We start from the raw sequence: 25356 nt of genomic DNA, 5'->3' as shown, positions 1-25356 counted from the left end.
TTTGTGTGATTGGCACCGTGCAAGACACATCAGGAATGAATGTAGCCCATTATGTTTTTGGATATAAGTTCTGTCTTTGGGTTCCAGTGCCTGAACTTAAGCACTCACTACAATATCACCTACTGAATAATGTTTTTAGTATCCTGAGAAATAACCTTGGTATGTCCTCAGGGCTTAATTTTAAGGGACCTGAGCTTGCACTCATAGGCTGTAGTTGAAAATTACAGTGACAGTCCCCTGACAATGTGAAAACTATTTTCTGGAGCAGTTTTTGATCAACAGAGGATTTCTTAATTAACTCCTTATTTAGCAAGTCATGCTGCAGCACATCAGCATATGCTGAGGTTTGTTGGTCAGAGGGCATTGCTGTCTATTTTCCCCTTCTACCTTTTATGCCCTCTCATGAATATGGAGAATCTAATAGGTTTTGGTATTGTGGACATGTCTGCCCTTAATAAAAGACTTGCTGCAGTCTGCAAATCTGATCCCATCCATTGCAGTCCTCTGCAGTACACTGAATTCCAGCAGAAACTTCACTGCCCCACGTCCCCCTCACATTTATACACCCTCAGGCAGATAATATTCAGTGCAGGAACTTGAGTTTCCTCACCTTATCAGGTAAACAAACAATGTATTTTCTGGATTTCTGATGCTGTTAATTTTATCCTGTGCCCAAAATGTTGATGAATGTATGAAATAACTTTCCACCAGTTTGCAGCATTAAATGTTGTTCCACAGAGATCATCTCCAGCCACAGGCCTTGGTGTGCAGACAAGTTTATTGCACATACAATCCCTGTGTGCCCATTTGAAAGTTTCTTTCGATTTATAGGGAGATTTGGCAATTCACAAAAATTTACTATATCCATATAGGTATTTCTGACAAAATTAGCCAGATGCAGATGCTTTCTAGCATGTTTTACTGCCACTAACAGCATTGTCCTGGGCTTTTGTTTCTACAGCCAAAACACCCCAACCCGGACTGGCGCTACTCTGCATCCCTGAGGGCAGGAATGCAAAGGTATGTGTGGTGTTTCTCCAGAGAAGGGGAATTCTGTCCTTTTCCTCTGTGAAAAGGACAAAGTTTCTTCTGATGCCCTAGACTGATGGTATCTATGCTGAGATGGAAAGCACCTGAGTTCTGCTGCTGTCACTTCCAATCTCCACGAGCTACAGATTCAGTCTGACTTGCATCTTATGCTGTTAGTGCACTGCTGTAGAGCTGTGCTGTTCTTTCCTTTTACCTTCTGCTTTTGTATCCATTGACTCTCAAGGCATAATTGTTCCAATTATTGAATCATTTAATTGTCATTATATACTTTTTGTTTATTTTAAAGCTCCCTGTAATTGTCAGTGCTGATGTTTCAATAGTCAGTCTGCATTTCCATCTTCTTGTTTCTCATTACCATAAAAGTAGCTGTTCCTGCAGCAGGTTTATTAACCACATGCTGCAATCAAGAAGATTAATGCAGTTGAAAGGATTTTTTGAAGATATGAGATGGATTTTCAAAGAAGGAAAAGTGAAGCTTTTGTCCAAATCTCTTTAGACATCTTTGAAAATCCGCTGCCTAATACCGTAAGCAGTCTCTGCTATAATTTTCTACTCAGTACACTTGGAAAAAGAGAATTATACTAAAATTGCATCTGTAGAGCCTAAATCAAACAGTATTTTTGCTCTTCCTGAGCAGATTAGAATACTGGTTCTATGTTCAGGTGTAATCTGATGTGATTAATAAGATTTCTGTACAGGTGTAGAGGGAGTTCTGAGGCTGCAGTCATTCCCAGTGGCATCGCAAAGTGCAGGATTTTATGAGTTTCTCAGAATTGTTGGTGCAGTGGTGCTGTACCTTTATCCAAGAGTCTTTTATGACACTGAAGTCCTGAATTCAGAGTCACACTGTGCTTCATGTGACTGAGGACACAGAGTGACTCCTCTGACTTTGAGATGCTGTGTAAAAAGGAATTGAAACCTCAAGGACCAAGAGCAAAGGAAGACAGAGCAAGCTTGACTTTGTGGCCTACTAGGCAAGCTCCTTTCTTTCTTTTCTATTCCTGCTGTGACTTTCAATTTTTTTGTACTCCATAACTGCAAAATCAATGGACAGTCTGGGTGGGGAGCAGGATCCTGAAGGAAGAAGGAATTCTGCCTACCTGAGCACTTTATTTGCTGGTCCTGAGTCAGGCATGCTCTTGTGGATCCACGTTCCTTTCTATACAAAGGACAAGGTCTTACCTGAAGCTGCTTGAACAATTAATGGAAAGTAAGGGTTTTTTTAATCCCTCAAGACTAATGGGGCCCTTCTGGGAAATTGTCCATGTTCCTCTGCTCTCACATCAGCAGCCCCTATCCTTACCTGAAATCTCAGGTTCTGAGCCTGTGTGCCCTGCCCAGTTGACGGTTTTCATAAAATGCTGATTTTTTCATAAAACTTGTAGAAATTTGGTGCCCTGGATGTCTGCCACATTTGGATGAAACCAGCCCTTAAGTTCAGCTTAAGGAAGTGTGAAAGGGAGTGTGAAACCAATGAGCAGAGACAGGGACACAGTGATGGAATCCTGTTTCTCTTAAGGAACAGCACACAAACATCATGCTTGGTTTTGTATTAAAAATAGCATATTTTTTTTTCTTTTCCTTCCATGTAAGGTGCAAATTGGTGCTTTTGATGTCCTGTGCTCATGATGTGACACTAAAATTTGTTGTATTAGTTTTTGCATTTGAGAAAATGCCTTTCTCTTCCTGAATTGCTCACGAGAAATGTGCAGTAACCCAGGAAGGTGGGATTTGTTAAAATGGCATAATGACAGAAGCTCAGAGCTAACTCCAACTTTTTAATAATTTGCCTAATGTTGCTACATCCTAATAGCAAAGATGTGTCATTTCCTTATTAGTGCCTCCCAGTCAATGGGAGCAAAGTGTCCTGCAGGTGTGTTTGTTTTATAAGTTACTCCTCGAGTGGGTTTTAGTAAATAATCGAAGGTATTTTTTGCAAGTCAAAACAGCTGCTTCTCGTGCTGCTAACATCATGCAGTACTCTAGGAGTATCTGCACAGTAATAAATAGTTATGAACTCTGATAAGCAGCAGGAAAGGGAAGTGTTGAGAAGTCCAGAGAAGTGTATAACCCAAGTGTGATATTTGCTTACCCAGTGCTGTGCATATGGAGGAGCAAGGAGTCCTGCGTGGAGGAGCAGCAGGGCCTGACCAGCAGTGGCCAACAGTCTCCAGTGCTACAGCAGGTAAGGATGTGAAAATCCAGAATATTTGTGAAGAACTGATGTTAACTGCAGTAGACCTCCTAATGCTGCTATTTACTTTTTCCTCTGTTTTATATCACTGAGTGAAGACCCTGAGATGAGCTCAACTGGTCAGAGCATGGTGCTAATAATCACAAAGTTGGGGGTTCAGTCCCTGTATGAGATCTGAGCCATTCCCTGAGGAGTTGGACTCGATGATCCTTGTGGGTCCCTTCCAGCTCAGAATATTCTGTGATTTGGATATAAAGTTCTTGTAAATTATTCTGTGGAATAGAAATAGAGTGGAACAATAAAGCATAAAATACATCTTTTTCTTTACTCAGTGTCAGATGAGCACAGGAGATAAGAGTCCCTGATCCCAGCTTTCACCCTGCTTTTGGAGGTTACTGGTTTGTGTAATGGAATAATGGAATAATGGTTCAGTTCTGATGTGTGTATTCAGGTGTGTGTATTCCAGAGCTGGTTTGCCCTCCGTTTCAAAAGAACAGTAAAACTGGGGTAGGAGCTTATCAGTTTTCCCTTTGTTATTTTTACACAGCCAGTAAGTCTCTTTGAATGTCTTTTCTCATTTTACTTTTCTGCGGTGAAATCAGACCTAAATTTTTGCTAGCTATTTTAATTCACTAATACATGATGAGGAAACTAAAATATTATTTGTTCATCAAAATAAATGACAAAAAGTATGGTTTAGAATGTAGCTTCATTTACTCTGTCACTGACTGATGACTTCACAGCAGTCAATATAGCAAAAAAAACCAGGACATTTTGCAGTGCAGACAAAAAAAATATTCTCACTTTTGATTTTGGAGCAGGAATAATACAGAGACATAGAGGAGCAGTCAGTCCCTGTTTTCAGCCATGTTTCAGCCAAACTAAACTGTAAACTCAGTGGATGCCCTGTGTAGGGTGGTGAGCCCTGTATTGCAGCTCTGTGAGCACTCAGGCAGGAACTGAGATGAGGAGCAATGCCCATATCACAGAGGCAGCTTAAATGCTGGGCAGTGGGGTCTCCAGCAGCAAAAATGATAATTACTTCATTTAATCTTTCTTGGTACAAACCGTTCTTTCTATTTAAATGGGAATTTCACCTGGATAAAGGGCTGAGGAACAACCTGAGAATTTGCAAACACAGTTACAACATCCATAAATTAATCGTGCCCAGCAAAACCTGCACTGGTTTTGCAGAAGGGCTGTTTGCAGAAACAGATTTGGGAATTAATTTAATATATAATGGAGCCCTAGGCTCTGATCAGCTGGGGTTTTTGTGCCTTCCTTCTGCTGCAGGCTTTGCAGGAAGACACAGCCTTTGCAGAATATGAAGGGCGTGTGACTGTTGAGCTTGCATTTGAAAATGTCACCACAAGAACACTCCAACCTTTGCAAAGGCTTCCCTCAGGCTTTTGGCTGCACTGATCATCCTTGACTGAGCACTCAGTGCTCTGCCTCATACCCAGTTCAGTATGGATACAAACATTCTCCCAGGTGTTTCCATGCTGGTGCTGCCAACTTCCAAGCACCTGAACGTAAGTGCAAAGGTGGGATGGTTCTGCCATCTGAGGAGGTCCAGTGGCATTTGGGTCCCAGAGTCCTGTTCCCCTGTCTGGAGCCCTGCTTGCTGTTCTCTTTTGGGTCTTGTCATTTTGGACTTGCTTTGGGAACCTGAACATCTCTTTGTTTGAGCAGCAGTAACCCTTGGCTCTTATTGCTGCTTCCTTCCCTGACTTGTGAGGCACTTGTGCAATGAATGCATCCCAGCACATAGAAGATTATTTTATTTTGTCTTTGTCCACTCCCAAGGGATTAGCAACCCTGATATTACATTAATTAGACTTTCCTCTTTTCTTTTCTTTTTTTCTTTTTTTAAATTTATTAAATTTTTTTTTTTTTTTTTTTTTTTTTTTTTTTTTTTTTTTTTTTTTTTTTTTTTTTTTTTTTTTTTTTTGTAGTGGGTTTCAGATAATATTCTTCTCCTCTCTTTGTAACCAAAAGCCTTAGATGTCCCTGATCCTTAACAGCAAACAGGTGTTTCATGGAGAAATCTCAGGATTAGTGGCTGTGTTAGATTTTTTAGCCTCAGTACACCACATATTTAGCAAATTACTACCACTGCTTTAGAATCCTGCCTATAGTTTCCCATATCTCTTTCACTGCTTCTTTCCTTTCTTGGTTTAGGTTCAAGACCTGTAATAACAAGTGAAGTGTTAAATCAGTAAATCCTTAATTCCTACTTTATAGCTGAATGCCAACATAATCACACGCTTTTCAGCAAAAATGTGCTGCCCAAGCAAAACCTGGTCCTTATTTGACTGACAGCATTCCTGTTGACTTTACTGAGTATTTCAAGCATGCAAAGAACAGTGAATCTGGATGTGGATTTTTTAAAATTGTGTTTACATCTTCTTAGGCACCAGCCCAACCAGTTGTAAGTTTGCAGTCGGGAGACTTCTAGGTGGGGTGGGACAAGAAGGTTCACACTCCCTCTGACTTTGAATTTAGCTGTCTTGGCATCTCGTTAGTCCCCCACATGCTATATAGTGAGATCAGGCAATGAAGACACATTTCTGGTTTCTGTTCCATGTCCTTTGGCAGTTTTGGCAATCCTGTCAGACTTTAGATGACCACTAATGTGAGTGAACTCTGTTTTTTTGATAACTCAGAATAAATGGAGCTTGATTGGCAAAAATGGTGAGAGCTCATAACAAAAACTAAGATGAACAGAAATTTTGCTCGAGATGTAAAAGACTGAAGATTTCTGAATAAATCAGACTTATGAATAATTCAGAGCTTAGAGTTAGCAGGCATTAGACAAATTTATGTATATTTCTCTGTGCTGGTGGTTCCAATCTACAAAACAGAACTGGTGTAATGCAAATGCTTCAAAATGCATTTTTGCTAGACAAAAAAGTCTAAAGATGCTTTCACAGGACATGTAAGACTCAGAAGAACAATAAGGACTTGTGATGAAAAAGAGTCATGAGAAATTTCAACTCCTATATTCAATGTAGACTTTATATGTGTGCAGTAAATAAGGCACTGGGCCACACACTATATGTAGGGAAGGGAAAATAAAAGACTTCAATTCAGACAGCTCTGTAAAAGAGGAAAGGATTTAATGATAAAATCTGCATCTGAAATCTGTGTGTGTGTAGGTGAAGCTGTGGGTGAAACACTGGCATCTCTGAAGTCCATGTCAAATAGCCCACGGACTTTTGGGAAATTAGGATTTCAGTGTCTACCCTCATAAATATGCACAAGAGACAGAATCAAGATTGCCTAGGCAAATGCCATCCTAAAATACACTAATTTTATACTTCTTATTTTGCTGTGGTAACATTCTTCTAAATGGATCTGCTATTTCTTTTCCTTTTCTCAGGGATTAGCTGGGGAGGAGAGGTGGTAACACTGTTTTTTAAAGCTCCAACAGGTCAATGTCCTTCCTGTGCTGGGGCCCCAGAGTTGGATGCAGTGCAATTATTTTAACTTGTCTGCACTGCCTGGGCTCTCCCAAGGACAGAAGGACAGCAGACAGACAAGCATGGACTGCTTGGGAGCACTGCAGGAAGAAATTTTTCTCTGTGAGGCTGGGCAGGCCCTGGCACAGGGTGCTCAGGGCAGTTGGAGCTGCCCCTGGATCCCTGGGAGTGTCGGAGGCCAGGCTGGACAGGGCTTGGAGCAGCCTGGGATGGTGGAAGGTGTCCCATGGCAGGGGGGTGGAAGAAGATGATAAATAATCCCTTTATACAAAGCTCTTTGCATCTCATCACCCTAAATCTGAATCTTTCAGCGTTTGTCCTCTGAAATTTGTGTCTCACAACTTTCCTGGTTTTATTCCATTTTTCCTGCTGTTCCTTACTTCCTGCCTGTGACCTTCTCACATGTACCATGCTAGCTAGGGATATTCCTTGTCCACATACTCCTAAGCTGCCCTGGGCTTACACTGGGAACCACAGTTTCTCTGGAATAAGTTTGTATTGCTCTCGGAGGAAGGTTCCTGCTGCAATCTCCTGGAATGCAGAAAAGGTCCATTAATGGGGCATGATATGCAGAATATGTTAGGAATTCAGAAAACTAAACGTGAACCAACTGTAAATATGTCAAGTAAGCAAAATTTCCTGAAAAGTAAAGTCAGTCTTCCTGGTGAGTTTTGTGCTGCTGGTTTGGGTAGGCTGTTGTGGGAAAACTGTGAAGAAAGGACAGGGGTTCTTGTGTAGATTTTAAGAAAAAATGTCCAAGAATGCCTTGATAGGGAAAGAAATTATTATAATTATCCACTGTTAGTTGTGGCATTCCCAATTCTCTGTTTCACAGACTAATCTGGATGTCAGGCAAGTAAATCCAACCTGAACAAGAATATATCTGAAAGAGATACTTCATTCCAGTGAAACTGTGACATGAGATACAGGATGATAATGCAAGGAGAAGAGATCTGAGCAGAGAAACCTCAGGGCATGAGAGGGGACGCTATTATTTAATGAAGGGATGGGACCACAGTTGGGCTAGAAACAATTTATTGCTCAAATAAACATCAGTCTCAGAGGCTGTGAGATTTAAGAGAGCAAGCAGTCAGCCACAGCTCAAAATGGTCACAAGGCAATACACAACTTTCTAATCCAATAGACAGTTGCCACAAAGTTTATTTTGCTTTTCTAACCTATCACCTTAACTTAATTTTGCTGCACCATGGATACTTTTATCCAATGGGCTTCTGTCTCACATGCACACATATGTTTGTATTATAACATCTGAACTCTTACTTTATACAATTACACCCCTATATTATAAACCCTTCACCATCTTATTAATACAGTTTTTTTACTTACTTAAGGCATATTCTTACTTACAACTATAGAAATACAAGTTTATGATTTTTCTGCTTAATGTCTGTGTATTGCATTTTTACATCAATCCAAGCTTCTCCCAAAGCTGCAGATCAAACCCTTCAGTGTCTGTGGAAGTTTCTATCTTTCCATTTCTCACATCACACCAGTAAAAATCTTGTATACAACGGTGAGCACAGAGGATCTGGTCGAGAGAAACAATTGGAAAAGATGCTAGAAGGTCTGCAGGAGGCAGAAAGCCTTGAGAATGGCAGTGTTGATTTTTAAATGACTACTGAGCATAGGTCACTGGAAAGAAGATTGGCACCCTGGGCTTGGGTAATAGGTTGAGATGAGTGGGGCAGAGAGCTGCACTGCAGTTGTTCTTTTCATGGAATAACCATTTGACATTGTCTGCATCTTTGAGTCCGTGTAACAGCAGCACAGAAGGAATGGAAAGTGTTTTTGGGGGGAGTGAGTCTCACTGTCAGACCAGACACTGGTCTTGAAATCAGGCAGGCATTACAGGAGAAGCTGTTAAGGACCCCACAGTACTGTCACAAAGCTCTTGGCCACTGAATTATTCCTATAAAAATCCAGTTTAAAGAGAAAGAGCCTAAGAAAATAACTCAGGGAGTGATGAGACCTAAGTTGTAACATATTTCTTATGATACAGCTTTACACTATGGCTGTAAGTAGAGGACAATTTCTTCCTGAAATGTCAGTGAATTTGTGTTCTCCTTCTTCAAATGACCTTCTTCATCTAGAGAAAAAGGGAGTGATTAAGACTCATCAAGCAGTCACTACAAAGAATGTGCAGGGGCTGAAAGTGCTGTTTCTTTGAGACTGTTAAAGGTTAATTTAGAAATAACAGCACTGCTCTGGCTTAGCTTTAGCAGTTCATTGATTAAAGCTATAAAAGATAATAACTAATTAGCAACCCAGAATACAAAACCGGGTTCTTGGTTTGTTGCAGAATGCTGCAGCTGTTTAAAATGGAAGGAGCTAGAAAATGCAGCTGTGCATATCTACAGCCTCTCTCTATTTTTTAAATTAATAACCAGTTGTCTATAGAATTTCATAATTCCAACCTTCAAACCCAGAAATATATAGAAAGCCAAATATCAGCCCTAAAATTCATATCTTTAGTGGTCTAAGAAACATTGTGAAAATATATGGAATATTTTAAAGAACAGAAGAGGGGGAATACAGAACAGCCTAGTTATTTATGTTTCTCATTAAAATTATTCTTCAAAACAGTGATTTCATAAATTCCCAAAATGAAGGTCCTAAGCAGCTCCTAAGAATTTGTAGGAAGGTATCATAGAAATTTGGTTCACAGCCTCTTGAATCATGGAAAAAATCATGCCCTTAAAGCACACTAAAGTAATTATTTGAAGCTGCAGTATCTATCAGCTCAGTGGAGTCTGGGGAAGGAAATCATGCCAGCTTGCTTGTGTGGCTGCAGTGCACTGCCTAAACTGAAATAGAAATAATCTGCAAGGGCCACATAAGGCTAAATCCCTTTCTTTTATTTTACTTCTAGATTTTGGTCATGGAATTCTTGAGTCAATTCCAGCCACTTGCTGAGACCCTCAACATGATGTAGAGTCCTCAGTTTTGCCCCTGCTCCCAGAATACTTTATTCCCAGGACATTCCCTGCATGCTTCCTGCTGTTTGGCTTTCCACTTCTGTTTATTCCATTTTCACTCCTTTTTGTTACGTATCTGGTTTGCCAAGTATGCACCTCCCTCTTTCTAATTTCTTTTGTTTTTTCCTTTCATCTAATGACTTTGGTCTCTTCCTGCTCATCTGTCCACTGTCTTCCCTCTGTATCGTTATTTCAGGAATGTTGAAATGTAGGTCACCAGCTTGGCCCCACATCACCTTTTCAATATTTCATACTGAACTAAGAATTTTCAGGGATAAATGCTTCTCAATTTGACAGCCTGATGGAAGCTGGAGAGGACTGAGAATTTCAAATGCTACTTGTACTGAATAAAAGCATTTTGAAACCAAAAGGACTTTTTCAAAAGAACATGTCCAAAATATATATTTTTTGACAGATGCAGCTTGACATACTGATCATTATTTTTTAAAAGCTGATGACTGTTATGACCAGGAACTGATCTGCCTCACCCCATCCAAACTGTGGTTGAACCAGCACTTTGGGCTCTCAATATTTGGAGCCAGGGCTGGGTAAATTAATAGGTTAGTTTAGATTTCTGCTCAGCTGAGTGAGCAAAGAGAGGAGGGGATGATAGATGATATTATACAGAAACTGCAGTCATGACTTGGCTAAAGTTAAATTTACCTTGTGTTAATTTATTTTCCTCTTAGCTGCAAAACCCTCATGACTGACCTGAAATAGTGTTTGTGATCTTTATCAAGGGGTCCATTCTTTTTCAGCAGGGTGTACCAAGTAAATGAGATGACATGGGTGAGAGATTTAATACCTTAGTCCTTGAAGGCTCAGTGTAAGGAAAAAAGGATAGGACTCATCAGAATTTGGAAAAGGCTAATGCTGGAAACTTCTAAATTGTGTGATCTCTGTGACTTCATATATTTGAATAAGAATTTGTGTTAATTTTGACTGTCAAAGAGAATGGTCTTGGAAGAGTTTATGTCTTCATCTACTATGGCAAATTCCTGATTTCACTTGCTGCAAATATTTGTGAGAAGAATTTCCCTTTCTCGTTAGGCCCAGAATACATTTGTGCATCTCATAATTTAGTCCATTCCCTGTGTATGTGCATCCTTTCTTTTGGATTAGGACCACATTTGTCCCTGACTGGAGCCAGCTGCTGAATTTTCCCAAGTGGAGATCCAGTCCAGTTTCTGATCCCCACATGGGGTGATTGTTTCAATGCAGGTTTCCTAAAGGCAGGACTGATGGCTCCAGCTGAGATGTAAATAACCCAGGGGACCTGCAAAATTTCAGAAACCAGGAATGAAATAAGAGTAAAGGGGGCAAAAGGCTAGAGGTTTTCTGTGACTGAACAACATGAAAAAAGTCTTCTGAAACTGTGGGCAAAAGCTGCTGCAGCTCCAGACTTCATCATTTTAAGAAGTGATAAAGAGATTTTACGTAAGCAGTTTATCTGGCTATAATTTCTATATTTAGGCACTGGGAGAAAGTTTAATAGCAATAACTCCTTGCCTATTTAATTCATCCTTTTCTGCAATAATCTTTTTGCTTCCTCAAAATGGAGGTTTGTGTTAAATTCACGCTTAAAAATAAAAATATTTCTCATAACTGAGCCAAAAAATAAAAGGGGGGGGGGGGGCAAATACAACATTTGCCATATTATGTGATTAGTTCTTAGACACCTGGTAGAAATTTATTTTATAAATACAATAAAGTTGAATTTTCAAATCTAAGTAACTTTTTCACTGTCTGTTGCTTTAGGCATGTTGGTCTTTGTGATCTGTATAAAAATACCAGTGAGTTTTTCTTGTCTGCCCATTGGTAATATTTTGTAGCTACACAGAAGACATGGATTTTGATTCCTGTCTTTATTATTTTCTCAGCAGTTTCAATAAATAAATAGAAAAATCACTCCCTTGCTGCTGTAGTACCTTGGGTTGTGATCTTGTCAGAACTTATAAACTAAACAAGTGTTTATCTGGTCAGTACTTCAGGGAATTGATGGTAATCAAATTGTTTCCACTTGAGCTTACTGCTGCTTTATTTTTCCCTTGTTGTGCCTTGCTTTTGTGTGCATGGTTTGGGGGTTGTTTTTTATTTCTTTCTCTACTGCTGTGGGCTTAATTTTATTCTGTTTAGATTTTTTTAAAAGAAAATATACTCAACTAAATGTTAAAATAACCCATGACATTTATGATCCCAGATGAAGTTTAACCCAGTAATCTCTTGCAATATACAATTTGCTATCTGATAGAAAATAGATGGATAAAATAAGGGTGTTTCTAAGTAATCCTAAGAAATTCTGGTCTGGAATGTATTTATATTGTGAGTGGTGGAAGAAGAAATGAGGCTGAGGGAATCCAGACCACTCTGTGATATTGAATCTTCTCCTAATGGATGTTGTCTGCCTGTGTGCAGCACTTTGCTGTACACAAGGGTCATAAATGTATTTTTCATGTGTTTATTTTTGTAACCAGGCATTGCTGCAGCGTCTGTTGTTCATGTTGTAGTGTGGCAGTCCTCTCAGGTCAGATGGTGCTGCACAAAGCCCACACATACAGCAAAAGACAAGCCTTGCCTGAAGGAAGTTGCCACTGACATGAGCAGGGCAGACAAAGTCTGGGAACAGGACATGTTCATTATCCTGCTTTAAAAAGAGGAAAAGCAAGAAAATTAAAATTATTCTTATCACAGAGTGCTCTGTGGGGATGGTGATCAGCATCCACCTGGCCCAAAATGCTCTCAGTGCAGCAGGAGGGAATGAAGAGTAACAGCTTTGTGAGACTGTTTTGGGGCTCTCCTTCCCTGCTCCTTTCCAGCTGCTGAGCCATGCAGAGCCCATGAGGTCAGGACTTCCTGAACACTGCAGTTATTCCTGTTTCCCTGCAGTGCTCACAGCCCCTTTGCCTGTGAAGTCTGACCTTTAGCAGCTCCCAAGCCCTGCTGCTCAAGAGGCAGGCAGAGGCTGCTGCCTGTCCCTCTGGGCCATTGGAGAGAGACATCCTACAGGAGTGACAGGACAAGGGGGAATGGCTTCACTATGGCAGAGTGGGTTTAGATTAGATTTTAGAAAGAAGTTCCTTCCTTTGAGGGTGGTGAGGCACTGGCACGAGCTGCCCAGGGAAATTGTGAATCCCCATCCCTGGAAGTGTTCAAGGCCAGCTTGGATGGAGCTTGGAGCAGCCTGGGATAGTGGAAGGTGTCCCTGCCCATGGCAGGGGGGTTGGAATGAGATGGCCTTTAAGGCCCCTTCCAAGCCAAGCATTCCATGATACTAGAATGATGTTTCTCTCTTGTGAACTTCTCTGATCTCTTGCCTACACCCTGGTTTTGCTTAGACTCCAGAACAGGGCTACACAAGGCAGAGAAAGCAATATGTGCATGTTTTACCAGCACACATTCTGCCTATTTATGTAACATTGACCTGGAGATGCTGATTTTACTCCAAGAGCTAAACCCTGAAATCAGTCATTACTTGTGTGCACTCAGAGGGTGCAATGAGAGATGTAAAACAGCAACAGCAGCACACAAAGGCTTCCCCTTCATTAGGGGGATTTAATTCTCAGAACATCAAGGCTCTGGCTGTGGAGGAAATGAATCTGAATGCAGCTTCTCTGCTCTTGTCTTATATAATTACAGTCAGCCATCCCTAAAAGCATCCCCTCTTAGCATGCACGCAACTAGCAAAATAAATGGGTTGATTAGGAAGGAAAAAAAGCCACACCAGAAACCCTTTGTGGTCTTGTGGAAATTGCTCCTATGTGCTTATGCTGAGAAAAGGAGTGTGCTGCTTTTGTTTGCACAGGTGGATAAGACAGGTTCAGGGAACACAAAGGAGACTTGGTGCAGCCTGGATGTCCCCACCCAGCATGCAGGTCTGGGGTCAGATACCGAGAGGTGACCAGAACAAACCAGTGAACAGAAGCAGGTCATCCCACCACAAAGTCTGGAGGCTGGAACTAGAACAGAACTGACTGAGACTGGTTTGAATATGATGAAATTAAATTTTTTCTCTTTTTCTTGAGTTGTTTACTAGGAACAGGAGTCCTTCAAAAGAATGAGGGCATGGAGTGACAGGGCAAGGGGGGACTGGCTTCAGACTTAGAGAGGAGGTTTAGGTTGCATGTTAAGAAGAAATTCTTCACTGAGAGGGTGGTGATGTGCTGGCACAGGGTGCCCAGAGAAGCTGCAGCTGCCCCTGGATCCCTGGAAGTGTGCAAGGCCAGGCTGGATGGGGCTTGGAGCAGCCTGGGATAGTGAGTGGTCCCTCCCATGGCAGGGGGGTGGAACTGAGTGAGCTTTAAGGTCCCTTCCACCCTAAGCCCTTCTGCAATTTGCTGTTTGTATCCCAGTTCTGTCTCATGCCTGCCTTGCATGACTTCTTTTTGGGCTGTTCTGAAAAGGAGTTTTCGAAAAAGCAAGAGTTGTTTCCTGGCAAGCAAATCCTGTGCCCAGACTCTGGTAGTGTGGGCGCAAGGTGGGATCTGAGGGGCTGCACAGGGAATTCGAACTCCATTTATAGGTCAGACCTCAGGTGTATAATACTGAAGCACATGGAAGACAGGCTGCTGTCCTGGCTGGGAGTGGCACTAATTAGATCCCTAATTGTACAGCTAATCTCCTTAGGCTCACTTAGACAATTAAGGGCAAGAGAGGTCCTCTGCCCTTCCCTCTCTGCATTTGTCCCCGTGGTTACTTGAGCTGGCCAAGGGATTTTGCCTGAAATCACACCTTCTTATCCTGTAACACCTCCTTGGCCTAGTGTCTGGGCCTTTGGATAGCTTATTCTAGTTAAATTATTCAAACCTTGAAAAAAGAAACAGTTATTTCCAAGATGCAAGCTCTGATCTTCAAGTCATTTCAGCAGTTTTTTCATATGCAGATTTTTAATGCATTGAGAGGCACTTGAAAATCCAGAACACAGACTATGCTTATAAACAATCAGGAAAGCCATGAGCCTTCTTTAGTCCCTTTGATTAAATTTTCTGATATTTTTGTTCCACATAATCACTTGAATGTAGTAGCTGAGTTTAAAGGAAGAATGTTGTAAGACACAATGAAATGAAAGATGTTTTGACCAAAGGCAGTGAGTGAAAAATGGAAAAATAAATAATAAACATATTATGATAATACTGAAAAATGCAGAACAAACAATTCCTCCCCCAACTTTCCTTCAAACCCTGCCTGTACACCTTACAACTTTGCTTTTAAGAACCAAAATCCAAACTGGAATTTTCTTTACCAAGGAGCACTATGTATTAAATACATCTCAGGATTTGCAAAGTACATTCTCCTCCCTCCTGCTCTCTGCTTTTCACTACCTTGTGCTGCATTTGTGATCCACTGTGCCCCCAGGAGCAAGAGCCTGTCATTTTAGTGGTAAATCAACTTGCCCACCCATAGTGGTGGTGAAGTGGTCATAATTAACAACTACAGCAGCTGAATTGTCCGCTCTGCACCATTTCAGACCACTCCTGTTGTCATCTCTGCCAGTACAACAGACAGACTCTCATGGTAACAGTGTCCTTCCCACATGCCTGGTGTCAAATGTCTTCAGTCACATGTGGAGGATAAATTCTCTCAAAACCGTGTGGCTGCAGCATGCACAACTGTCAGCAAGAGGAGTGGGCCAGCAGCACCCTGCTGATTCGGTTTCTAGGTGATTTGTTCTCTCAGTTACCATGAATAATGTCATCTCTTCACGGGGAAAATTACCTGTTCTCAGTAGATTATTATCTTGCTGCAAATTTATGCTAAGTAGGTAGCCGAGTCTCCCACATGTGTAGCTGCAAACCAAAGAATTAAAATAAATTAATAACATTAGTGTCAGATTATCTGCTTCATTTATTCCCAGACTTCAGTTAGGAAAAATAAAGCACCATGAGGAACATAATATTTTTCTTTTAATTGAACTAATTTTCTGTGCGGCAAGACAGGTGACAGAGTTTCTCAAGGACCACACATGCTGGTCACTGCTCTGGGTCCCTGCCTTTTCCCCTCTGAAGAGTGCAGGTGCAGTTAGACAGTAAAACTATTTTAGGCAGTGAATTCTGGAGGCAGAACAAAGCACATTTCTGTTGGTCCACACTGTAAATCAGTGCATCCATCCTGGTGCACAGGCTTTCAAACTGCAGCTGAACCTATCCAGAAGTAAATGGAAAAGAGAACTGCTTTACTTCTGGGCTGACAGGCAAAGTAATTTGGTGATTTTAATCCAGTTCCCCATTGGCAACTTGCCACGTTGCAGAAAACACTCTCACAACTGAAGCTAATTGGCAGCCCCAGCAGGGAGGCCAGTGGCTTGTGAGGGCTAAATCCATGCAGGTCAACTTCTGATCTTCTCTGAGGCATCTTGGCCAGACAGCGTGCTGGAAAGCTTGGAGCATTTCTGCCAGCTTTGGAGCTGTTCTCAGTGGAAAATATATTCCCAGCCATAAATACTGATGCCCCCAGTGTTTATTTCTTGATGCATTTTTATGAATTTTGAAATTATATGCCAGATATCATTTTAAAAGCTTAGTGCTCATCAAGGTCCAGAATTAACCTCGTTATTCTTGCCTGGTTTTTCTCCTTTTACTGTTCACAGATGGCAAGTTTTTGTAAAACTGCATCTGGGTCCTTCATAGCTATGATGTGAGGTCAGCTCTGGCTTTGATCTTCTTTGATGATATCTTCATTTTAATCTGCAGATTCTCCTTTCCATTTGTTCATTTCCCCTGACCAATTTGATTAAACACTAGCTTAAGAGCTCTTCATCATTTTTTCATGTGGAATAAAAAATCATCAGAGGATGGAATGTAGGTAAAAGTAAAACGTAGTTGTTACTAATCTAGCAGTCAGCCTGATTGCACTTTACCTGTGCATTAAAGGAGAGAAGGAGGCAGTTAAAGATTCTGAAGTCTCTCTGTGAGAAGAGCTGAAGCAACCCTGGAATTGGTGCTCAGTATAAAATCACTGCTGAATTGGCCTTCAGAGTTGCTAGGAAACCAAAATACAAATCCCTAGTCTGTAATGCACAGATATCATGAGCATGACAGATTTTTGCTGCTCTTCCTCTTTTTTTTTTTTTTTTTCTTCCTTGGTGGAGGATGGAGAGAAGCTGCACAAACCAGTTTGAAGGAAACATTAGGAAGCTGATTTCTGTCCTGATATCTGTAGTCCTACCTGCAAGCAACTTCAATTTTTAGAAAGAGCTGTGTTTCAACTTTAGGAAGATTTTTCATGAATTTCAGGGAGATGATGTGTACTAAATGCATGGCTTTATGTAGTTCCCTATCAGCTTTTACCTGTCTAGGTCTCTTCCTGGAAGTGTTCAAAGCCAGGTTGGATGGGGCTCAGAGCAGCCTGGTGTAGTGGAGATGTCCCTGCCCATGACACAGGTTTGCAATGAGATGATATTTAAGGTCCCTTCTAACCCAGGCTATTGTATGAAATCTTGGGATTTTTTTTTTTTTTTTTTTTTTTCTGTTAGTACTTGCCATATATTCCAGTCCTCTATCAAACCTCCTCTGATATAGAATTAGCTGGTTCAGGGAACCACTCTGCCTGAAGAGGTTTGTGTAGGCTCAATTTTCAACTCAATTAGCTGCTGCTGAGAGCTTAAACTGGCACAAAAGGGGTCAGACTGAATGAGTGGGACTGCATGTTCAGAACAAAGGACTGCTGTGCTTGTAGAGAATCAGACTTGTGAAAACAAGGCAGAAAGAGGAAACAACAACTGATCTTGTTGTAGAGTTGATCAGAACAGATAACGAAAAGCAAAGATAAGGACTTTCATTATCTGAATAAGTAAAACACAAACAGTGAAAGAAATACTATGTCTAAGAATAATAAAGCATTTGATAAGGGGTTTGAGAAGTATAGTAATCACCTGAAAATATTATTTCTTCTAAATTTGCTGGGTCCAAAGTGCTAGAATGTTGAATAAAAATCTGCTTGAAGAATATAGAACTGCAGCACTCAATACATCAAATTTAGAAATTACAGATGAAATGCAGATTAATTACAGCTATGCTGTAACAAATTAGACAAGTAAGAAACTAAAAATCAGGGAAGAAAAAGAAGATGAGATTTTGGTTGACCTTTAGTCTCCTGTGGTGTCAATGATAGCATCCCAGCTGGTCACATGAACTTGGGAGTTCCAGCAAATTCTGGTGGGGAGAAGTGATGTGTTACATTTATTTCCTTGAGCAAGTAATTAAAGAGATCAGCTGAACTATGTTCACCAAGTTCCCTTTTCACTGTTATTTGAGTAGTTTTATCATCACTACTGGAAATGCTGTTTTGTAGCTGGAAGTGGAAATACCCAGACCCATGACTGTAACCTTTGCCCTCTCCTGGGAAAGACCAGCAGTGATCTGGGTATGGAAAAACATTTACTCCAAGTCTGGATACAGCAGCCATCCAGTCTTAAACAAACCAGGTACAGGAACCCACCTGGTGGGTGGAAATGTAGGATGAGGATGACAGCCATGGCATGATTTTGCAGACCAGAGAGCCTCAGTAGATCCTCACCACAAAGAGCTGCCAGGCATTCAGCTGCCAGCTGGGCAGCCTGATCAATGCCCAGTTCCAGTGCAGGTGGGGTGTGCTGCCAGCTGCAGTATCATGAGCAGTGCTGGTGAGCAGCAATACTAGATTGGAGAGCCAGTGTTAGATTAATGTTGAATGGCTGCTGGGCAATTGCAGCCTGAGGGGAAGAAACCCAGCTCCAGGAGACTCCATTATTTGGAATTTATCCCAGCTGGCAGAGTCACTCTTGCATGTGGCTGCAGTGTTGCCTGAGCAGATCCACAAGAGAGAAGGGAGAGCTCATTTGTGTTCTTCTCCCCTTCCCACGCCCTCTAAGACTGTTTCTAAGAGCAAGCTGAAGTCAAAGCAGAGCCCACTGTTCATGAAACTACTGAAATGCAGCGGCCATCAGATGCAGCAATAGCACTGCAGAAAGAGGAGAGTGTGTGAAGAGAGGGAACTGTTATCTTCATTACAACAGAAAGCAAATCCACAACTAAAAAATTATTGTACAATTTGTGGCTAAGCTGAGAATCATCATTGGCAGCTCATTGATAATAATGTCAGCTATTTCCACCATCTGAGGACAAAGTGACCTGCCCAAGGCAGGATTTCCTGACTGTGGTGCCGGGACTCTGTTCTGCCAGACGGAACTGTCTGTCTTTGCCTCAGCTTGTAAGAGGCATTTCTGGGAGTCAGTGCTTGAGGGCTTGGAAAAAAAGAGTTGATATATGCAGACAATAAAGGAACTAGACATCTAAATAGCACCCAATGCCACTGAATTACCTTTTATTTGGAAAAATAGCAAGCCCAGAGAAAAATCCTCATCTCATACCCTAGAAGTGGATGTAGGGGGTCTGTAGCCAACTGGAGTCCTGGAAATGAGGGAAAATCTTCCATGAATGTTTATCCAGAGCCTTCCATGGAAAGTGAAGCTGCTCAAGCAAGTGATTGTTCTCTCCTTACACGGGCTGACCAGTCATCCTCTGACCTGCATCTGCTCCTGTTACAAAACTAAAATGCTGAGGTTGTGGTGAGGAGGCTCTTAATTGGAGACCCCAATTATCTGTATATTTTAAAATTTTATTTTTAGCTCAATCACCCAACCTAGCTGGTATCTTTCCAAAATTATATGTAATGCCTAGAAAGTCAGAGGGTTTTTTCTTTCCAAACATTCCATCAGTCTTTGATACTACTGCTTGGGATTTAGGTAATATGCTGATGGATTCTGGCTAAAGTGGGCAGGACTGCATTGAGCTCTACTTTTGAGCCTGGGAGTTGGTGTAAACAGTAATTAAATATTTGCTCTGCCATTTTGAGTTCATGGCAATAACCTTTCCTTTGAGCTGTGCAGAGTATTATACTTGAGAAGGTCCTTGAAAAGTAATTACCAACCCCATGAACAGAGCTCAGTAGGCAAAGATCATCTAATTTTTAAAAAATTAAACTTCTTATTTGTTTTTTATACATCATTAGAGCTGTGGGGTTTTTTTCTTCCTTCCCCACCCCCGCTTCCCCAGCTTTTTCTAAAGCCATAGAGATTATAGATTTGATTTTGTTTAATTCTGTGATTATGTAATGCTGGAGCAGTTTTTGAGCCTTCAAAAACTCTAGCAGCCATCATGTAGCATGCATAAAAAGAGAGAACTGGGCATTTTGCACTTCACAGTAATTCCTGGTAAAAAGTGGAGCTGTGTTAACTCTGTGGTATTAATTTTTGTTAATATTTTGTGACTTTTGGAAGCACAAATACTCACATTCTGAGTTAGATTTATAGTTAAGGTTAGCTCAGATACTCTTGGAACTGGCAAATAATTGTTCTTGTGGAGCAGAGCTTGCTTTCTGCCCTGCCACATGCTGAGATTTTGCTTTCTGGTCTGTATACAAAGTCCTACTTTCCCAGGGGGACTGAGGAGACAGGAGATGATTTTGGTTTGAATGGCCTTTTGATCTGCAAAGTGGAAGCTGTTGCAGGTTTTTTTTTTCCATACAGAAGATTTGATCTGAGACTGTGCAATTTTCATGGCAAATAATGACAAAATATATATATTATATATATATATAAATTAAGGTAAATTGAATACTTGGGTGTTGAGGTCAATTTAGTATTTGTGAAAGGGAACAAATTGTTGCACCTGGCAGTGAGGTCTCTTGTTTGCAGCACAGAAGAGGTGCTGGGCAGAAATTCTACCTCCTTTGCAAACCTGCTTCATCTGGAAGAAACCAGGCTAGCAGCCACTGGCTAATTCTTATTTAGGTGTTAATAAATCTTTTTTTCTCTGCTGAGGTTGGCACCACCACTTGACAGAGACTCATCACTTCATAACACGTGCTGGGAGAAATCAGGTGCAGCAGATTCTGGTATCTGGGAGTGAAAGCTTCCAAATCATGCTAATAACTAAAGTTTTTGAAGCACAGGTAGTGTCACACATCTGGGTTTTCAGAATAACTCCAGCACACCTTTATGCTGAGACAACAATTTGAATGTACAAACAGAGTTTCCAGATGAGAATGTCACTGCCTAATCGGGAGAAACATATTCAGGTCAAGTGCCAGATAGAGTTATGCAGGATAGCAGTGTTGGTCCACACAGCCTTTAGGGAAGCTGCATAATCCTGAAATACTGAAAAAGAATCCAGAATCTGGTGCACAGCTTTGGAGGAAGCCATCAGAAGATATTTTTCTGTCTTGCAGACCATGATTATTGATTACGCAGTTCTGTGATTCTCAGCCACGACCTCTTCATTGACTGGAATTAGATTTATGAGGGCAGTTGCTTTCTCTGCAGCATGTTGTGTTTGTCACAGATGCCTGGGTAAGGGAAAGCACCTGTTACAAAATTCATGATGGTCTAGAGAACAGGATGGATAAACAGACCATGAAATTGCATTGGGTCCGTCCTGTGCTGCCAATCCCAAACATTCAAAACTTAAGCCTCAAGTGGCTTCCTTTTTTTTGCTTTCTGGTGTGTTAACAGCCAAAATTCACTTTTTTAAGGTTTGGGGTTTCTTTATTCCCATGTGAAACCTCGGATTCTCACAAAACTACTGATATTTAAATAAAGTGACCTGTCAAAGTTGAATGGCTATGACGCAATTCCACGTGGCAAAGACTGGAGACACCAAAACCTCACATGGAATTCTCTACCCCACATGGGGAGAAAAAGCTACATGAGAAAATCCAGGCTGTAATTTATGCTCTTTCATTATTTAATTGTGTTTAAAATACAACAGCCACAAGGGGAACAAGCTTGATTCCTTTCTCTGTGTAAGACTACGCTAGTGCCACCTGCTCAGCATTTTTCTATCCTAATGTGGCTTTTCTTACTGAGCCCAAAGCAGAAATACCTGGAGGAGCAGCAGAAAACCTGCAGAGCTTTGTGACAGAGTGAGGATTAAGAGGCAGGAAATGGGTGATGCACTCTGGCTTCTGAAGACAAGCATGAAATCAAAGCTGCAGGCAGGAGTGGGAAGGATATTTGGGAGGAGTATGAACTGATTCCTGAGTTATTTATAGGGGAGAAGAGTGGGCTTTGCCTTAAGAAAGCTCTGCAGGTTTGGGTGCAGTTGCAGACATATTTGTACAAAGAGGAAACCTTGGTGGAAGGACAAACAGAAGATTCCTGCTCTATCCATGGTTAATGAGTTTATCTGAGCCTCCTTAGTCAGGGTGAAGCCACCCCACTTACACCACTTGGTATATTTTGGTGAAAGTCTGGGGCCCTGAAGAGAGCAGCTGAGCAATTAACACAGTATGTTCAGTAGTTGCAGACACTTTTGTTGTCGTATTGTTGGCTTTCCCTCCCACTTCTTTTTTTGTGTTTTTATCTCTAAAAAACATGTGCCAAAGGAAAGCGCTGATGCCTGAAAAAAAAAAAAAAGAGTAAAGTCATCATAATTAATTTTTTTAATTTATTCTCTCAGATACCAAAAGCTGTATGGCTCATATCAGTAGAAGCATAGAACCACAGAATTATTTAGGTTGGAAGAGACCTTAAAGATCATCTTGTTTCACTCCCCTGCCATGGGCAGGAACACCTTCCACGGCCCCAGGGTGCTCCAGACCCTTTCCAGCCTGGCCTTGGACACTTCCAGAGACCCAGGGGCACCCACAGCTTCTCTGAGCACCCTGTGCCAGGGCCTGCCCACCCTCCGGAGGAAGAATTTCTCCTGTAATCCAAATTTCCCTGTTTCAGTTTGAATCCATTCCCCCTTGTCCTATCACTGCAGTTCCTGATGAAGACTCTCTCTCTGGTATTTGTTCTTGAGCCTAAGTATTTGTCCTCTCTCAGGTATTGTCCCTGCCTGAAGACTGACACTTTAAGCAATTGGCAGATCTGCTCAAGCACAGAGATAAGAATCTGTTTGCCTGTTCACTGAGTTGTTTCACCAGAGATGCAAATTGAATGATTGCTGAGGCAAAAATGTTCCGTAGCTGCTTGTGGAAGATCTGCAGGCATGATTATCTTGTTTTTGCAAGAAGAGGTATTAAATATTCGTGCTAGTTTCAGGAAATATGCACACATGTTTTTGAATATCGAATTGTGTGCCTCCCTGGTGAGTAGAATGAACTAGATAAAGCAGAGCGTTTCAAAGCATCCTTGTGCTGTCTTTCCTCCCCCGTACAGAGAATATCTGCTTTGACTGCACTTCCTCGAGCCTCAGAGCTGCTGCAGAAATCCCAGCCACGGAGCAGCTGTGTGTATGCTTGAATGAAGTGTGTGCTGCTCCGTGTGTCAGCAGGAAGAGATAAAAATAGAGCTTTTTTCTCCTTGTTGTCATGGTCTGTGTTTCCACTGGCTACCCCAAGCTATTTCTTCTTCAAGTCTGATGTCAAGGGAATACATTTAAGTGATGTTTGGTGCTGCAGCTGTGGATCATGGACAGCATATGAAGCAATTTAAGGGTTGCAGCCATTTACACCTAGTGCTTAGTGGGGCAAGGCACATCAGGATTAATGAATGGCAGCTCTTGCTGCTGTCCACACAGCTGGCATTTGGCTGCAGGACTTGCCTGGTTTGGGTTTTTTTCCCCTTTCCAGTAAGAGAGTATATTGAAATTGCTGAAAAAAATCCCCTTTCATGGAGCTGTCAGGTTGCACAGTCTGAGGAGGAAGCATTTTTGACTTCGTGCTCCCCTTCTGATGCATGCTGGTCTTACACCTTTGCAGTGAGCAGTTCCGAACTCAGGCACCAAAGCTGAGACCTGGCTCCACAGTCCAGGAAAGGCAAGGAGCCACTGGAGAGGGTCCAGTGGAGGCCACAAAGATGATGAGGGGTCTGGAGCATCACTTTTATAAGGGGAGACTGCAGAAGATGGGCCTGTTTAGTCTGGAGAAGAGCAGACTGAGAGGGGATCTCATTCATGCACATAAATATCTCCAAGGGGTTCAGAGGATGGTGCCAGGCTCTTTTCAGTGGTGCCCAGTGACAGGACAAGGAGCAGTGGCCATAAACTAAAACACAAGAAGTTCTAGCTCAGCGTGAGGAAGAGCTTCATCATATGAGGGTGGCAGAACAGTGGAACAGGCTGCTCATGGAGGTCAGGGAATCTCCCTCTCTGGAGACATTCCAACCCCACTCAGACAGCTCAGCGTGAGGAAGAGCTTCATCATATGAGGGTGGCAGAACAGTGGAACAGGCTGCTCATGGAGGTCAGGGAATCTCCCTCTCTGGAGACATTCCAACCTCACTCAGAGACATTCCTGTGTGACCTGCTCCAGGTGCCCCTGCTTTGGCAGAGGGGTTGGACTGGATGGTCCCCAGAGCTCCCTTTCACTCCTAGAAATTCTGTGACAGCACCCACTCAGCTACTTCCAGATACAGAATTGATAATTTAAGAAGCATTTTTCTCCATGACTTGACCTGGTAGTTGTGGGACTGAAAAAGATACTGGGAAAGTAGACTTTGATGTGTAAAATTCAGAAGTCAGTCACCACCTCAAGAATTGCAGAAACCCAGTTTTATATTAACATGGACACATATAATACACACAATTACAGCAGGAAAATGAAAGTGTAAAGTTTAATTCGGTGTTAAAATAGTTTTATAATATTCTACATGTGGATTCCACCAGATGGCAAATTAAATTTCCCTTTTTAAGTGAAGGATTCAAGAAGTAACAATATCACCTTTTAGCCTTTATGAACACTAAGATCTTTTAAATGTTTCTATTCTTTGACAGCTTGTCCTAGTTACCTGAGCATATGACACATTTCCTGGAAGGAAAATAACTATGCTATCAATCCAGATACAGTCTGTCCTTGATTTTTTTTCCCCTGCCTGTTCATTTAAAGGGATCACAAGTAAAAGAAATTTTCTTCAATTTAACCAGGGTAGGATTTTTTTCCAGAGTCAGCCTCCATTAAGCAATAATGTGGAAACAAAGTTAATTTCCCCTTCTTTGCTCTCAGATACCCACTTTACCTCCATTATAATCCATGTGTAATAATTAATTTCCCAGATTTGATCTTCCTGTTCGTTTCGAGCCAGTTCTTCCATTTTTAATATTTCCTTCAGAAAAGTGAAATGGCAGGAATATTAAATAAATAAGTTTTGGGTGTTTTACTACAACTATTTGAGCCTTTCTTAATGAGCTTAAGAGAGCTCATTAACAAATGAGCAGTTCCTGAATATAATGTAAAGCATCATTTTATGTGGAAGTACAAGTCTGAGCCATTTCTCCAATTGTTCCAATGAGGGAGCAATTCTTGGCTTAAAGCATGACTGGGGCTATAAAACTAATATCAAAATATTGAAGTACAAAGCATATAATTTACTAACTCTTACACTGGGATCATGAGTGGTCTATTCTGAAATGGTTACAGTGATGAAGTGAGATAGCTTTACCCACTTTTTGTGTTAGACTTCAAAGAGCCTCCCAGAATTAATACTCACCATCTGATGAATATTTAAGTGTAGTCTGAGACAAGTCACAAAGGCAGCTGCAACTGTTGAAGTGCCTTTTGCAATGTGCTGCCATCCCTTTCGAGCAGCTGCCAAATTTGATCTTAGCTTTACTGAGATAAAGATACCTTAATATTCCCTAGCTGTGTATTATCCCTCCTGAAGTTATCTTTTTGTAAAGTTTGTTTTGTTTCAGTATTATGTGGCCTTTAGAGCACATCA

At 41.4% G+C, this 25356-nt stretch overlaps 1 protein-coding gene across 1 annotated transcript in view; it reads left to right on the top strand.

Moving 5' to 3' along the window:
• The window catches only part of LOC121337410 (protocadherin alpha-C2-like), a 100513-nt gene that overhangs the window by 60776 nt on the left and 14381 nt on the right, over positions 1–25356 (top strand). Inside the window, exons 6-7 of the mRNA XM_041407498.1 lie at positions 962–1020; positions 3147–3235. Of these exons, the coding sequence (XP_041263432.1) occupies positions 962–1020; positions 3147–3235 (148 nt within the window). The remainder of the gene's footprint in view (positions 1–961; positions 1021–3146; positions 3236–25356) is intronic.

Source organism: Onychostruthus taczanowskii, unplaced genomic scaffold (assembly GCF_017590055.1).
Source record: "Onychostruthus taczanowskii isolate IOZ18803 unplaced genomic scaffold, ASM1759005v1 scaffold269, whole genome shotgun sequence".
In the NCBI taxonomy this organism is placed as follows: Eukaryota; Metazoa; Chordata; class Aves; order Passeriformes; family Passeridae; genus Onychostruthus; species Onychostruthus taczanowskii.
Note: the sequence above shows the minus strand (reverse complement) of the source record. Positions and strands in the feature narration are given on the sequence as shown.